The sequence below is a fragment of the Cavia porcellus genome, unplaced genomic scaffold (assembly GCF_034190915.1).
Source record: "Cavia porcellus strain 051 isolate PalLab524CR breed Dunkin Hartley unplaced genomic scaffold, mCavPor4.1 scaffold_24, whole genome shotgun sequence".
In the NCBI taxonomy this organism is placed as follows: Eukaryota; Metazoa; Chordata; class Mammalia; order Rodentia; family Caviidae; genus Cavia; species Cavia porcellus.
Window position 1 is genome coordinate 32,997,363 of NW_026947507.1, and position 14,573 is coordinate 33,011,935.

Here is a 14,573-nt window from a genome sequence, read left to right on the forward strand (position 1 = left end):
AGGAGTTTTGGTTATATGCTCAACAGGAGGAAGTTTGGAGAAACTGCTTATTTCTAGAAGAAAAAATATCTACCTTTGAAAGCTCTATTTTACAGTATCAAACCTAAGTGGCTAGCAACAAAATAAAATCTCTACTTTTAGTGTTTTGAGAAATCCTCATAGAGTTTCATAGTAGTTGTACTAGTTTACATTTCCACTTTTGACCATCTTATTTTAATTTTAATTTTTATTAATATGTTTGCAGTACATAATGATCATATGCATTGTGAGGAGTTGGCACAAGTACATAGCACATCTTATTTTTTTCAGTGTCCTTCTCCCTCTCCGTCTCCCATCTCTTTGGTCCTCTTTCTGTTTACAAAAGATCTGTCTCCCAGTTTCTTATTCACCTGTCTATCTTTAACATTCTGTAACTGTTCCATCCAGGAAGTGCTAGAGGTCAGCTAACCGGAGGCAAATCATAGTTCAGCCTGAAGCACCTCACATTTGAATAGCAGCTGGGACCTAATGGTCCCTAAATGGCCCAGCGCCTTTGCTGAGAAGGTGCACTCTGCAGACTGTGACTTTCCAGGCTGTCTGCACTGTGGAGAGGCAGGAATGAGAATGCTTTAGTGTTCAGTCTGCAGGTCTGGCTCCTGAATAGCCCAGGCGGCTGTACAGAGCTCTGCTGTTATATTGTTCCTCCCCTACATCCACAATCAGAGGTTTCCCAAGCCCACCATCTTCCTCTCCACATTCTGAACATTCCTCTACAATGGGAAATACTCTCCAACCTTTCCAATCTACTTCTGCTCAACTTCTCTCCACGATTTCCTTCTTCCATCCGCAGTCAGCTGCCTGACCTCTAGGTGCACCTTCCCAGGCCTGTTTTAGCTGTGATTCATAAGGTTCCTTTACCTTCTGGCCTTTTCTAGTTTTTCTATTGCTTCCTCTTGCATTGGTCTTTAACCTCCTCTTCCTGGATTTTCTCCACCTTCATCTTGTCCCATAAAGTCACACCTGGAACCGACAAGTGCTCCAGAATTTAATAGTTTACTTCATGTACGTACACACACACACACACACACACACACACACACACACACACACACACACAAGCGCTACAGTGAAGATGCAGGAGCAGGGCGCAGGCGGGTAGCCAGGCTGGGGCAGCGTAACAGAGAAGGGGCTGCACATGCCACCTGCGGAGGCAGCGCTCACCCCGCAGCGTCCAGGCTCCGGGCCACGGTTATTTATAAAAGTTCCGCCGTCTGCGAGAGGTGTGCGCAGCAGTCAGACCGCGAGGCCCCCTCCGCTTAACTAGGAGCTGACCGCGCTGGTGCCGCCCCGCGCCGGGGCAGCCAGCCTGAGATGCCGCCGTCCCCCAAGCCTCGGCCAGGGGCCCGGGAGCGTTTCCAGCGCCCTAGTGGGGCGCGGCGAGCGCAATCAGTCATCTGGCACCGGGCACGGAGGGGCGGGGCGGAAGCCAAGCGTCCTCCCGGCAGAGTTGGTCCCGCAGCCGGCGCGCCTGTGTCCCCCTGCCCTTCCCCGACAGCCTCTGCCGGCCCAAGTGGTCGTGGCAGGTGCTCTGGTCATCTGCCCAGGTGAATCCAGGACCCCGAACAGGTCAGTGCTGAGCACAGGCCAGAGCCTGGCAAAGACAGCCTGGAGAAATCTAGGGGTGTGTATGTGTGTGCGTGTGTGAAGCAGATCCTCGAGGGGCAGCGTGGGAGAGGCCGGCTGCGAGACCAGCCAGGGTCCGGGCTACTGCTCCCCCACCCCGGGTTCCTCCTCCTCGCGCGCCAGGCGAGCTCAGGTGCCGAGGGAGGCGGGAGATCCACGGGTGTCCGGTGTCGGTGTCCGGTGACTGCAGCCGCGTGCTGGGTGTTGGGTGAGCGAGCCTCGGGTGTGCGCCTGGGAAGTTTGCGATCTGGGCGGGGTGCGTAAGTCCGAGGGGTGTGCACGCCAGCGGTGCTTGCTCACTCCGGGCGGGGAGCTGGGCAGCCCACGTGGCCGTCTGGGAGGGTCCGAGGAGTCTGGGGTTTCTAGACGGCAGGAGTAGCTCAACATCCGGCTGCGCGTCGCCCAGCTGTCGCAGCCTTCTGCGTCCTCTGTTTGCGAGGGGCCATTCGCGCTCCGCACCGATTCCGGCAGGGGACGGTGGGCGGAGGACGAGGGCTGGCACACTCTCCGGGTAAGGCCTGTGGATCAGCTAGGGGAGATCCTCGGGAACCGGTTTCAGCCCGCTTTGCATTCCTGGACGCTTTCTCTGCAAAAGCAGCCAGGGGGCGCCCCCATGTGGGGCCTGGGCGCCGTGCGAGCGGTGGGAGCAGTGAGAACGGTGGGCGCGGTGGGCGCGGTGGGTGGGGTGCATTGCCTAGCTGGATAGTGGACCTAGTTAAAAACTGATCCATAAAGGCAACCAGAACCAGTTGAGGGGTGGCTTTCTGCAACTAAGTGAGCACCCTTGACCTCTCTTGACCTCTCTTACCTTCAGGGTTCCTGGGCACCCTCAGGCATCACAGTTTGTACGTTTTCTGGGTTGTCTCTCTTCCCAAGGGTCTCACAGAAGGAAAGTGGTACCTGCCTCCCTCTAAGCAAAGCTTATCCTCGCCGACCAAAAGACATTCATTTGATTGCTAGTGTAAAAGGAATAACGTCGATACAATACAATTTTTAATGGAATAAATAACTAAAAGGCATAATTGGGCACAGAATGGCACAAAAGTGGATATCTCTAGGTAAATCCATAGGTGCAGTAACTTCACATTTCTGAAGAATGATCTGTATTGCAAAATTTATCAATTGCAGTCCTCTCTCATTCACTTTATACTTAAAACAGCCCTTTTGCAGGTAGCTCAGTAAAACTGAAGTGAATGAAATTCTAAAAACAGAGCTGGCTGATTTAAAAGACTTACAATTCTACTTATATTATTAATTTTAAAATATGATACTGTACTTTATGATTGAGGCTGTATCTCAGAGCTTTTAGGTTTTAGGTCTCAGAATTATTTAAAATGCCATTGTGTTGTGGAACATTGGCTATGGAAGGTATGAAAATCAGGTCAGATGTATGGGTATTGTGGAAAATTTACCTGATCCCGTGGCCCTTTAGAAGTTGGTTTTCAGAATAAATAGCAGGTGTGGGCTTGTTGTTAGTCATTTCTCTCTTTTAAGAAAGGGGCTTTATAAGACCCAGCCGACCTTTCTTTTTCTTGGCTCTGGAATAACTGAAAGTTTGCTGCACTTGATGAATTAGGATAGAAGTCATTGAAGTGTGAATCAGTGTTGGCTGTGATTGTTTGTCCAATTAAGGAGTGAAAGTGGGAAAAACCCTGGTTAATTTCCTCATTTCTATTTCCTGTACTCTGGTTCTACTTCATAACTGCACATTATATTGTAATATATAATCCACAGATTATGTAGATTCTCAGACTGAACTGGACCTAAGTTCACAGATGGGGAAAATGAGCCCACGATTGTGAAGTGACAGCCCAAAGTCACACATGTCCTGCAGGTTACCTATCCCATGGGCATAGTGCCCAGGGCTGGAGTTTGCCACGGGAAAACCTTAAGGTGGAGGGAAAGTCCATTCACGTCAGGTTTCAGCTGTGGGGCAGCATGCATAACGAACAGCCTGGCCCCAGACTGTTGTCAGGTGGGTTTCCTGGATATTTCCCGAAGACACAAGGAAGCCAGTGTCTTTTCTTTAAGACTGATTAGTTAGTTTTAAGGCTCGAAAGCCACATTTGCTACCAAGGGCAAAATAGAATGAAAACGGAAAGAACTTGGACATTTTGTCCCAGAGGTGCCATGGAACTCTTCCCACATGGCTGTATGCTTCATTCTGTTCCAGGAGGTCGCTGGGAAGGGGACACTGGTGGAGTAAGTGCCTGTGGCCGGCCATCAGTGCCCTGCCGTCCTCCCTGGGGGAGGGGGTGTGTTCCACATGTAGATGCTTATCAGCAGCTCGGATGAGGCAGTTGCCTCCAGGGGCACTTGAGTCAGATGCCTTCCATTCAGCAGTCCCCTTGCCTCGGGATTTGCTGGTCTCCCTCCTGAAGTTCACAAGGGACACCACAAAGTGATGACGTAGGTCAGACTCACAGAGACTTCTGTGTTGTGGGCGACACAGGTTTACAGTGACACTGTCACCTCTGCCTCATCCCAGCTACCAACCCTTTGGGGCTCCATCTTCCACTTCTGTGAATGCCACCGAATTCAAGTGGATTAAGGCAGATGAAGTGCTCCAGGGAGTACCTGGTACAGGAAGCCTTGGCTCTGTCACCAGGGGTGCTCTGGGCAAGGGAGAGGGGAGCAGTGTGAATCAAAGGTTGTTACCCACCCCTGGAGTAGGATACACCCCATTCAAAGTGGGGAACAGAACCAGCCTCACCCCTCACCAGTCACTTGTTTTCTACCCTTCTTTGTCCCTGTGGGAGCCAACCTTTGCAGTCTTGGAATGTGCCCACATAGGAATGTTTCCTGGAATGTCAAGGAGTCACTTGCTTTGCTTAAAACCAGTAGGTCAAGAAATCATTACCAGACATTGCTTCTGTGCTGTGAAAGTTTTTGAGGGTCCTCTGAAAGCAAGATATGACCACGATAACCAAGGGGTTTCAAAGGGGGATGATTGACTGAGTTCAAGTCAATAATGTTGCTTTCATTTATTTATTTATTTATTTATTTATTTTTGTTAATGTTCTCTTAATATATTGTTCCATTTGAGTTCCAGTCAAATGCTATGGGAGAGTACAGGGTGCAGGAGGAAGTAGTGTCAATGAAGTCTCAAGCACTCTGGTGCCAGCCTACTGAGCACGCTCATCTCCAGAGATATATAAGAAGCAACTGCGCAAGCAAGAGGAGGAGGAAGGGGAGTAAAAGCTCCCAGGCACTACTGGAAGCATAAAAGTTCAGCTGCGTGACAAAGTGAAAAACATAAAATGAACCAAAAGCACTGTCGCTTGACTAGTCAGTCTCATGATTAAGAGTGTTTACATTTAGCATAGAGAAACAAGTTTGAGAGGGTGTGGCTGGATGGGGAGATTATTGAAGCATTGTAAGCACCAAATTGGTAGTAGATTTCTTAGAACCTAGCTGATCCTGAATCAGTAAGACTTCTGATATCCCATGGCATTGAAATAAATGTTCTTTTTTTCCAGAATGCAAATATAAAGGTAATTTCCGTCCTATGATACAGGAGTGATGGAACCAAGTAGAAATGTGTAAAGTAGGCCTAGTGGTGCCCCGACCCTTACTTCTCCCCCCACCTCTGAAACTGCCCTGTGTACCCATGTCCAGAGCTTCTTAAATGAGCTTTCTAGCAGACTTTTATAAGTTAGAATTCCTCTGTTATGAACCTCGTGACCTCTTCCTTCCCCCAGTGTTTCTGATCTGTAAATTTAGCTTTTATTAAATTAGGTTATCTGAAAAGGTACACCTAAAACCTGGTGCCCTTCCAGGGCACATGAACGTTCTCTCCTAGACCAGTACAGGTACTGCTCTCCTGGTTTTAGTAGCTTGCCTGGAAATTACAGTGTCCTTCTATGAAGTTGAAAGCTTACAATTGCATATTTTTAGCACTACTTTTAAGGAAAATGCAAAAAAAAATTGCATGATGGTCTGATTTTTATTTCCATTTTTATTTACCTTGAGCACGACTATTTTTTGCTTTGGTTTGGGGTAAATGCCAGTGTGAAATCTCACAAATAGTATTTTTGTTTGAAACAGGTTGTTTGAGGAGAGCCTCTTAATTTTTTCCTGTTACTTCTTGGTTAGTTTCCTGCCCCCCCCCCCCCGCCCTACATTTGGTGGTTTCATAGGCTCTCAGGTAATAAATGTTTTTGCTCAGTTGGAAGAAGCCCAAACGTCTGTTGAATTTTTGTTTCCCTGAGATTGACTGGTTTAAAGTTAGGATTTGTTCTGTTTTTGATAAAGTATCTTTGGAAATTATGGGATAGAGGTTACACAAACTCTTAACAAAATGTACCTCAGCTTTTCTTCTCTCTCCCCCTAAAATTAAAAAATGATACCATATTTCCTGTAGGCTTTACATGGAAGCCTGTCTTTGCCCAGCGTCTTTGCATTTTAATGCTGACTAATTTGGGTTGTTACTCTTTGCAGGTTCTGCTCGCAGCTTAAGACAAGGTGCAGCTCCTAGGAGTCAGTTTGCAGAATTTCTGTCCCAGAGCCAGTCAAGATTGTGGGGCCATGAGGCTCTGAGGAAGTCTGTGCCAGTCCTGGTGGAGCACACCCACAAGCCACTCGCAGGAACTTTTTTGCCACAGGTGTAAAAGACCCTCGACCTGTTAAGATGCTGAGACAGATACTAGCAGACATGTACATAGATCCTGAGCTTCTGGCGGAGCTCAGCGAGGAGCAGAAACAGATCCTGTTCTTCAAGATGAGGGAGGAACAGATACGGCGATGGAAAGAAAGAGAAGCAGCCATGGAAAGAAAGGAGCTCTTGCCAGTGAAATCCAGACCAAAGAAAGGTAAACCTAGCCACGGCTTCGCTGTGTTAGCAGAATGGCTCCTGGCTTGTAACAGTTCACACCAATGGCGAGCTAGCCAGGCTAGAGTTGCAATTCAGTGGCTGGATCCTAAATATTACTGGGGTTGGAGTAGTCCAGTTTACCTACTTCACCTGGGTACTGTGCAGGTGAACACAACTTACCGTGGAGTTGTATAGCCATATGCTCTCACTAGCCATATGATCTCTTACTTGAAATAAGATGGATTTTAAACCGCAGTCAGAAGTCACCTCCAGGAATGGGGAGCGTAGTTCAGTAGTAGAGTGCTTGCTTAGCATGCATGAGGCGCTAGATTTCCTTCCCAGTCGCCTCTGGGCTGTGATCTGATGGATATTAAGTTAGAAGGTCTTTTTCTACCTCCTTGTTGTTGTGGACACTCCATGTTCTACTCCCAGCCTTCAGAGTACTTATATCAACATCTTTACAGTCATTGTATTTGTGTTTCTTAGATCGCAAAAGATTTTACTTTGAGTTATCCATTACTTTGAGTTATCCATTTTAGAGAACACCCCCCTCTTATGCTTTAAGGGAGAATTTCGTGATTTTTTTTTAGAGGGACTGAATTTTTCAGCAGTGCTCCTTTGTGACTGAAGGAAGCCCTGTAGTTTCAAAGGCTGTGAGGGCTGTGAGATTTAATAGATACATGCACAGACCCTGAAAAGCACACACATAGGCTTGTCAACTTTCTCCTCTCCCCACCCCACACCACACACATATTCTCTCGCGGGTGATCAGCTATGCTGCTAAAAACTGAACTGCCCACCTGTGATAACTTAAGATAATAATTTCAGTTCCTTGCTTAAATTTTTCTCTTGTAGAATTTTTCAAGGTTGGTTGCAGATGCATTGAAGACAAAGTTCTTCTTACTTTTAATTAAACAAACAAAAGAACAAAATTTTATAAAAATCATTCAGGATTGCAGAGACTGAAAAAGATAAATCTTACTTGCATGCTTGGTATAAATACACAGGTTCAAAACAAAAGCCAGCTTAGTTCCCTTCACTTTACACTGTCTTTCACTCAGGTTTATTTTTTCAGTGAAGTGTTTATACTGATAAGGGAATAAACATGAGTATCTCATTTATTATTATATTATAATTTAAAGTGAATGAAATCATCCCAGCTTCTGCTGATGTTTCATAAGCTGTGCGAAGCGCTTTACATCTATTTGTCTCTACACAATTTCTACAAAGTCAGTATTTATTATCCACATTTATTGGTGAAGAAACCCAGCGTCAGGGAAGATAGTAATACGTTACAAGGTCATACCACCAACACGTGCCCAAAGCTGCCTGATTTCATATTATAAACTCCAAAACAGAATTTTCCTTCAATAAATAATATTGCCAACCTGAAGTATAACCCTTTTGTCTTTCCATACTGGTTTATACATCTCCTTGCATGCCTTAGTGAGAGTTTATCAGGTACAGCCGAGCCCATTTTGGGCACCAAGTTCATGGTAAATGTAATATGTGAGTGTTGTAGGGTGACTTTTGGGTCTGAGGAGAGCTAAAAACTCTTGCCCCTAAAATCATTTATTGGGCTGTGGGGCTTCTTATGCCTGCTGTGTTGTGAACTTCTTGTGATTACTTAAGATAATAATTTCAGTTTCCTTGCTTAAATTTTTCCCTTGCCGAATTTTGAATCCACCTCTCAGAAAACTTACATTATTTTTACAGGTAAATAAGAATGAAGATAGTGTGCTAACATGCACAGTGACAGTTATATCACTGTTTGGGGTCAAAAGTTTATTACCCCTTAACTCTGTTAACACTTGGAAAAACATAGTTTGCATTAAAACGATTCCACTTCTAATGAGAGAAACAGAAAAATGTTCCCCCCGTTTCCCCTAAAAACGATGTCTTCTCAATGCTTCCATCTTTCTCTGGTTTTGAAATAAAGCCTCAGCCACCCCAGGGTACTACCATTCTGACCAGTGCGCTCTGAGTATGGACCCCCTGAGCTTTGAACATTGAGCCCTCCTGTGCACATTTCCTCCTTTCACATCTCTGCTCTCTGCCTCCCCATTCTTGCCCCAACCCCTGGCTTGCACTGAGACCCCCACTAAATTCTGTTTCCTTAGCAGTTTGTAGCCAGGTTTTGGCTTTGGAGGTTATCATTTTCACTAATACAGTGTGTGCCCATCTCCGGTTTCTTAACACTTCTCTGCTTATCACTTAGAAACAACTTCTAAGTTGTTTCGTTGTCATCTGGTCTTTCATTTCCCCCCTCTAGAAATATGTAGACCACTAGGGTGAAATTTCAGGGTGCATCGCTACAGTGTATGTGGACCGCATAGACGGGACCACGGCTATCTCTTAGTCAGGCTAGCATAGGAGAGGCTGGAAACCAACCAGGAGTATGGATTTAACCAGTATTAGCACAGCTCACTTCTGATTTCTACAGTGGGAACGTGCGATTCTTACAGTGGGAGAGTGCTGCAGAGCTCCTGTGCTTGACAGGGTATAGCTTGAAGGAGGGGGTTTGCTGCCCAGTGCTGTGGCCAAGGGGCTGTTGGGCTTGTGGCCTGAGTCTGGGCTGAGGTGTGCCACAGTGTAGACTGCTAGATTTCAAAGACTCGGTAGGAGGGAATTTAAAAAAAAACACTAAGAATTATACATTCATTATGTATTGAAATGAGCATGTTTTAAATGTCTTGAGTAAAACAAAATCTATTATTAAAATTCACTTCATTGGTTTCTTTCATTTTTTTAATGTGGCTACTAGGAAAGTTATAATTATGGATGTCGTTCATATTTGGCTAGTGCAGCCCTGGACTCTACTGGTTGCTCTAGCTAGCATTTATTAAGCTGTGTATCAGACTCCTGGCTGAATGCTTTTAATATATTATCTCATTAAATAATAACAACCAAGCCTGAAGCTTGACTTACTATTTACACTTAATAAATATGAAAAGTGAAGCACAGGGACATTTACTCACTTGCTCAGGGCAAAGAACTGGTAATTGAGAGTTCTGATGGACCCAGAGTCTGGTTATCCCACTCTGACACTCTGAGAGAGCATGATACATGTCAAGCTTAACGGGGGCGTAGTAAATTTCTGTTGTTTGAAGATGCCTAGTGCATGTCTAACACATATGCTCGCCCTGGGGTCCTGCCATGGAGTCTTTCCCCATGTGTCTTTATTGGGTAATGCAAATAGAAAACACAAATACTTCCGGAGAGTTTCCCAGCTTTTAATTTCACTGGGTCTCCATTAAATGAATGGGCTCTAAATGCAACAGGGTGGGATCTGGTAATTGTGCTGGGTGCAGGAGGGGCTGCATTGTGTACACTTAAGACAAGTTCGAACTTCTGCAGGTTCATTTGCTGGATTCTCATTGTTACCACAGGCAGCTTCTTTTATGCAAAGCCCTACCTTTTCATGAAACAAAAATGATGACACCCGCAGTGTCTACATCCTCCCCCTCCTTTAGACCCTGGGCTCAAAATGACTGGCAGCATCCCTAGCTCTAGAATTTAGTTCTAGATCTCTCCTCTCTGCAGCTGTATCTGACCCTATTACGGTGTTTCTCAGCTTCTCCTTTGGTCTTCCTCATGGATCTCTTGCTTTTTCCCTGTTTTTTTTTTTTTTTAAATCTCTGATTAAATATGTGTGTTCTACAGGAGGTGACTCCCTCTGTATTGGTGGTTTGTAACTTTCCCATAGGGTTTGAGTGTGGGATTGCTCAGACTCTTGAAAATTTATGGAAAACTTGGACCAGGAAGACAACATGCATCTTCCTAGCATGTCATGATATTCACAGATCTTAGTGCTCATCCCCACACTCTCAGGGTTCCATGGGCCTCTAGTGAATGTTCAGAGTCTATGTTATCTCCCAGGGGCAACTCTTACACCACTGAAGGTTAAAACACCATCCATCTGCCACTGGCTTAAACTCATATTGCCAAGTGAAGCCTCTAACCTGGGCTTCAGTCTCCGTGTCAGGTACCTGGTGAGCATTTCTGCTCAGATGGCCCATAAGCCGTGAGAGCCAGATGTAAAGCCAGATTCTCCAGTACCACCCCAGTGTTCCCCACTGCCCTCTGGTCCTGCCTCTCATGCTGTTATGGGGAGCACTGCTCTGTTCCTTGTCCCAAAACCCAGCAACCTAGGAGCTTCTCTGGTTAACCCCACCCACCTAGCCACTAAGCCCTAGAGATCGTACTTGTTCTAACCCATCCTGTAGAGCCTTCTTCCTGTCAAGGAGTTGGTCTGTCAGTACGTCCAGGAATAAGCATTGCATTTATGTTAGTTTAATCTTCACCAGAATCTGGTAAGGTAAGTGTTGTTCCCTTTATTCCTACAAATGAGAAAACAAACTTGCCGAGTGTGGTGGCCCATGCCTATAACCCCAGCACTCTGGGAGACTGAGGAAGAAAGATTCCAAGTTTGATCCCAGACTTGACAACTCAATGACTTAGGAACCATGTAAAAGGATTAAGGAGAAGTTTAGTGCAGAGGCCATGAGATCAATCCCCAGTACTGGAAGAAAACAAAAAACTTTAGATGTAATTTTATAAATCAGTGTTGGAAGAAGGACTTGAACTGAGGTCTAGCTCCCTGCTGAGTCCATTCTGTACCACTGAACCCAATCTCTCTCCTTCTGCTTTAGCACCTGTCTCACTGACTCAACCATTTCTGGGTAATAACTGAACTTGTCTCCTTTGGCCCCTGAGCCCCATGATTCTGCTGGCCCCTCCCTCAGTTCTAATGCTTCCTTCTACTGTTCTGGCTGATGATCTCACTTATCTGGCCTGCCACTGGCTTCCGAGAACTGGAACATCCTGTAGCGTCCTCAACTTGCTGGATCTTAAATAAGCATAAAAATTATTGAAATTTTTAGAAATCGATTTTGGTGTGATTAATGCCAGGATTGTTATCCAGGATAGCAGACAATGGGGAAAATAAGAGTAGCAAGTAATTTGAGGAAGTCTTGATAGGAATCGGCTTTGGCCTTCAGTAAAAAGAACACCAGGCTAGATGTAGCCTTTTTATCCCATGCCTCATCCCGAAGTGATGGGAAAAGCATGATATGGACCTACATCCCAGCCTGCCCTGTAGACTCCAGTTTACATTTTCTATCTCAGTATCCCCTTCGGTTGACTTTCTGTTCATACTCAGCATCTCAGTTTGGAGTACACATTGTAGTGCTGCCCTAAACCCAGGTTTTGCAGTTGTGCAGACCAGTTATAGTTCTGACTTTAACAGTCAGTAGCTCTATGATCCCTGGGAGAGTTTCTTAACTTCCCTGAGCTCCAGTGCCCTGATCATAAAATCAGTTGATAATGGCCAAAGGTGGTGTTTAGTGACAGATATGGCACAGACATCAGGCAGTTGGAAGGGATGTGATCACAGCACTGGGATCCCAGCCAGAAAACATCTTTTGGTTTCTGGGTCGGTGCTGGGGTGTGGGTTCCTAAAAGACAGGCCAGAGGAATAGAAGACACTGGTTGGCACACTGGGGTAGTGGCCTAAGGAAATCAATTAATAGTTTAACAACTTTGTTATTGATGTGTAGTGTACTTATGTTGGCACTGGTGAGGCCCCCAGTATATTCACAGTCCACCCCTTGTATTCGCGCATTACACCTCTATGGGTTTAACCAAGGAGAATAGAAAATATTTTTTTAAAAAATTGAATCTGTACTGAATATGTCCAGATTTTATTTTTCATTGTCATCACTCCTTTAAAAATGTACTGTAACAATTATTTTCATAGTATTCATACTGAATTAGGGAATAGGTCATCTAGAGATGATTTAAGTATCCTGAAGGGTGAGCATGGGTTCTGTGCAAGCAATGCATTGTTTTGCATAAGGGCCTTGAGTGCCTGGGGATTTTGTCTATTTATTTTTTTTTTTCATTTGTGAATTTATTTATTTTCAGTCCTGAGGTTATCACCCAGAACTTTGCCTATGTTACGCAAGCACTCTACTCCTGGGCTATAGCCCCAGCCTAGACAAGATTTTGGATTTTGGAATCCATAAGAGGATTCTGGAACCAGTCTTCCATAAGGAGATAACTGTAACCTGTGACTTTGCCACCACAGCCATTGACGTGTTGTATGAGGGTATGGGTATTGATTCTGTCTGGCTTTTGTCTCCACGGTCCTTGCTTTCTCTTCATGGAAGGAGTAGAGGATTCTTTTGCTCTCTCTCTACTCTACACACGCATTCTACTCTGGTTCTCCTTGTGAGTTAGATGTGGTCGTGGTGAGACCAGATCCTTCCTTTCCAAGGTGTAGTCTTGGTCTCAGGGCCTGAGATTGGACCTCACCTGCCCAGGAGGTGGTCCCCACATTTGCCTGGCTGTCTCCCTCTTGCACTCCTGTGGGCCAGCCACGTGCATGATAAATCAGACACCAACACTGTGGGCAGCATCAAACTGTATTACAACATGGAAAGAGGCTGGCCATTGCCTTGCCAAAGACATGCACTGCTCCCATTTTTATGTGACATTTTACAACACTGACCCATTAGAGACTTTGTACTCACTTTGAGTAAGGAAAATGTCTCAGAAATGTATTTTTGTGCAGAAAGAGATGTGAATCCATGTCCCTGCTTGGAGGTTCTTTCAGGTGTGGTGCTAAAGCAGACTGACCCACTTTTCTAGAAAAGGTAGTTTTAGAGGACCTTTTCAAGAAACCCGAGACAGTAAATGGGAAGAGCACTGCAGTGCATAGACATGATATAAGGACCGGGGGTGGGAAACCTTCTGATTAAATTGAACTGCCATGAAAAGGTCCCCTGCCCACATCCTCTGATTTAAGAGTGCATGTATTTTCAAGGTGAAGTAGACAGAAAATTCAGGATACCTGGACGGCGTTAACTTAGGAAAAGATTTAGTGTTTCTCTCATTAGGATTCCTTACATCACACTTTTAATTTTTCTTTTGTGTTTTTTGAATTGTGGTCTCACTATGTCACCCAGGCTGACTTTAAACTCATGGCCGTAACCTCCTGATTGCTGGGATTACAGAGCTGCGCCACCACACCCAAGTTATAAAGAGTTGCACTAGGGCGGAAATGTGCTTCTCTACATACTGTTTTCAGCTTTTATCAGACTAGACCTTTATTCATCCTGTTCTCTGCACTTTTTTACCTATTCTTTTATCCATCACTTCCCTGACTTGATTCCTCCCACTCTTTCTCTCTCTCATTCCAACAACCCAGGTTCCTATGTTTCTTCTACTTAAGAAAAATGTTTCACCCATCTCTGCTCTTAAATTCCATTCTCTGCCCTTTCAGCCTATGGTGCAATTCTGATAACACAGCTGGTGTTCAGGGGATATCTGCAGACCACAGCCCTGAATCCTGTTTTCCCCTCAGTAACAGACCCCTCCACAGCATATACCTGCTGCCCGGCCCAGGTTTCACCAGCCTTCTGGCCTGCAGCAGTCTCCTGTCCCCACCGGGATCAGTGATATTGTGCTTTCCGAAGTCCACAGCTAAGTAGGCCCCTCCTCAGGCCATAGCATCCCTTCCATTTCCCTCTGTCCTGCGTCTCCCATCTCTTCCCATGTTACTTCATTGTTTTGGGAATCAGAATGCCCTGCTTTATTGGTTTATTTAGTTTTTTAACCAGGACTGTCACTTCTCTCCCCGTTCTTTTGCCTTCCGAATGAAGGTCTTTTTCCAAGCTCTTCTAGGCTTCGTTCTCTTTGTGAACCCAGCTGTGCCTCTAGCTTTACAGAGAGCATCTATAAGGTCATCTCCAAATGCACACAGCCAAGTTCAGCCTCACATCAGAACTCTGATACTGTATTCCAGATTCCTCCCCAATGTCTCCATGTGGTTTCTAGTAAAATAAAAAAAAATTTTTAAAGATTTATTATGAATTTCCAAGCAGTTCATTATCTTACTCTCCAACCAAATTTATTTCCTTGATGTCACTGTTTCTACCCAACATCCCACCACGCTCTGGGTTAGTGCATTTCTAAGTGTTGGCATCCTCTCTGAGTCCTTGAATCCAGCCACATGAGCCTTCCTGTCTTTTTGTAAAGTTCTCTGACTAGCATGTAAGTCTCTAGAGGGCAAGGACTGGCTTGTCTCATCATAGGT

The 14,573-nt window shown here is 45.3% G+C and overlaps 1 protein-coding gene across 3 annotated transcripts in view; it reads left to right on the forward strand.

The window, feature by feature from the left end:
- The first annotated feature begins 1,099 nt into the window (after positions 1 to 1,099).
- The window catches only part of Sh2d4a (SH2 domain containing 4A), a 65,112-nt gene continuing 51,638 nt past the window's right edge, over positions 1,100 to 14,573 (forward strand). Inside the window, exons 1-2 of one of the 3 annotated variants that reach the window (XM_013143633.3) lie at positions 1,100 to 1,605; positions 6,103 to 6,473. In XM_013143633.3, coding sequence (XP_012999087.1) covers positions 6,293 to 6,473 — 181 coding nt within the window. In that variant the 5' untranslated portion in view covers positions 1,100 to 1,605; positions 6,103 to 6,292. Of the gene's footprint in view, positions 1,606 to 1,951; positions 2,174 to 6,102; positions 6,474 to 14,573 lie in introns of those variants that run through there. The other 2 variants (XM_003479338.4, XM_013143634.3) reach the window with 2 other exon arrangements.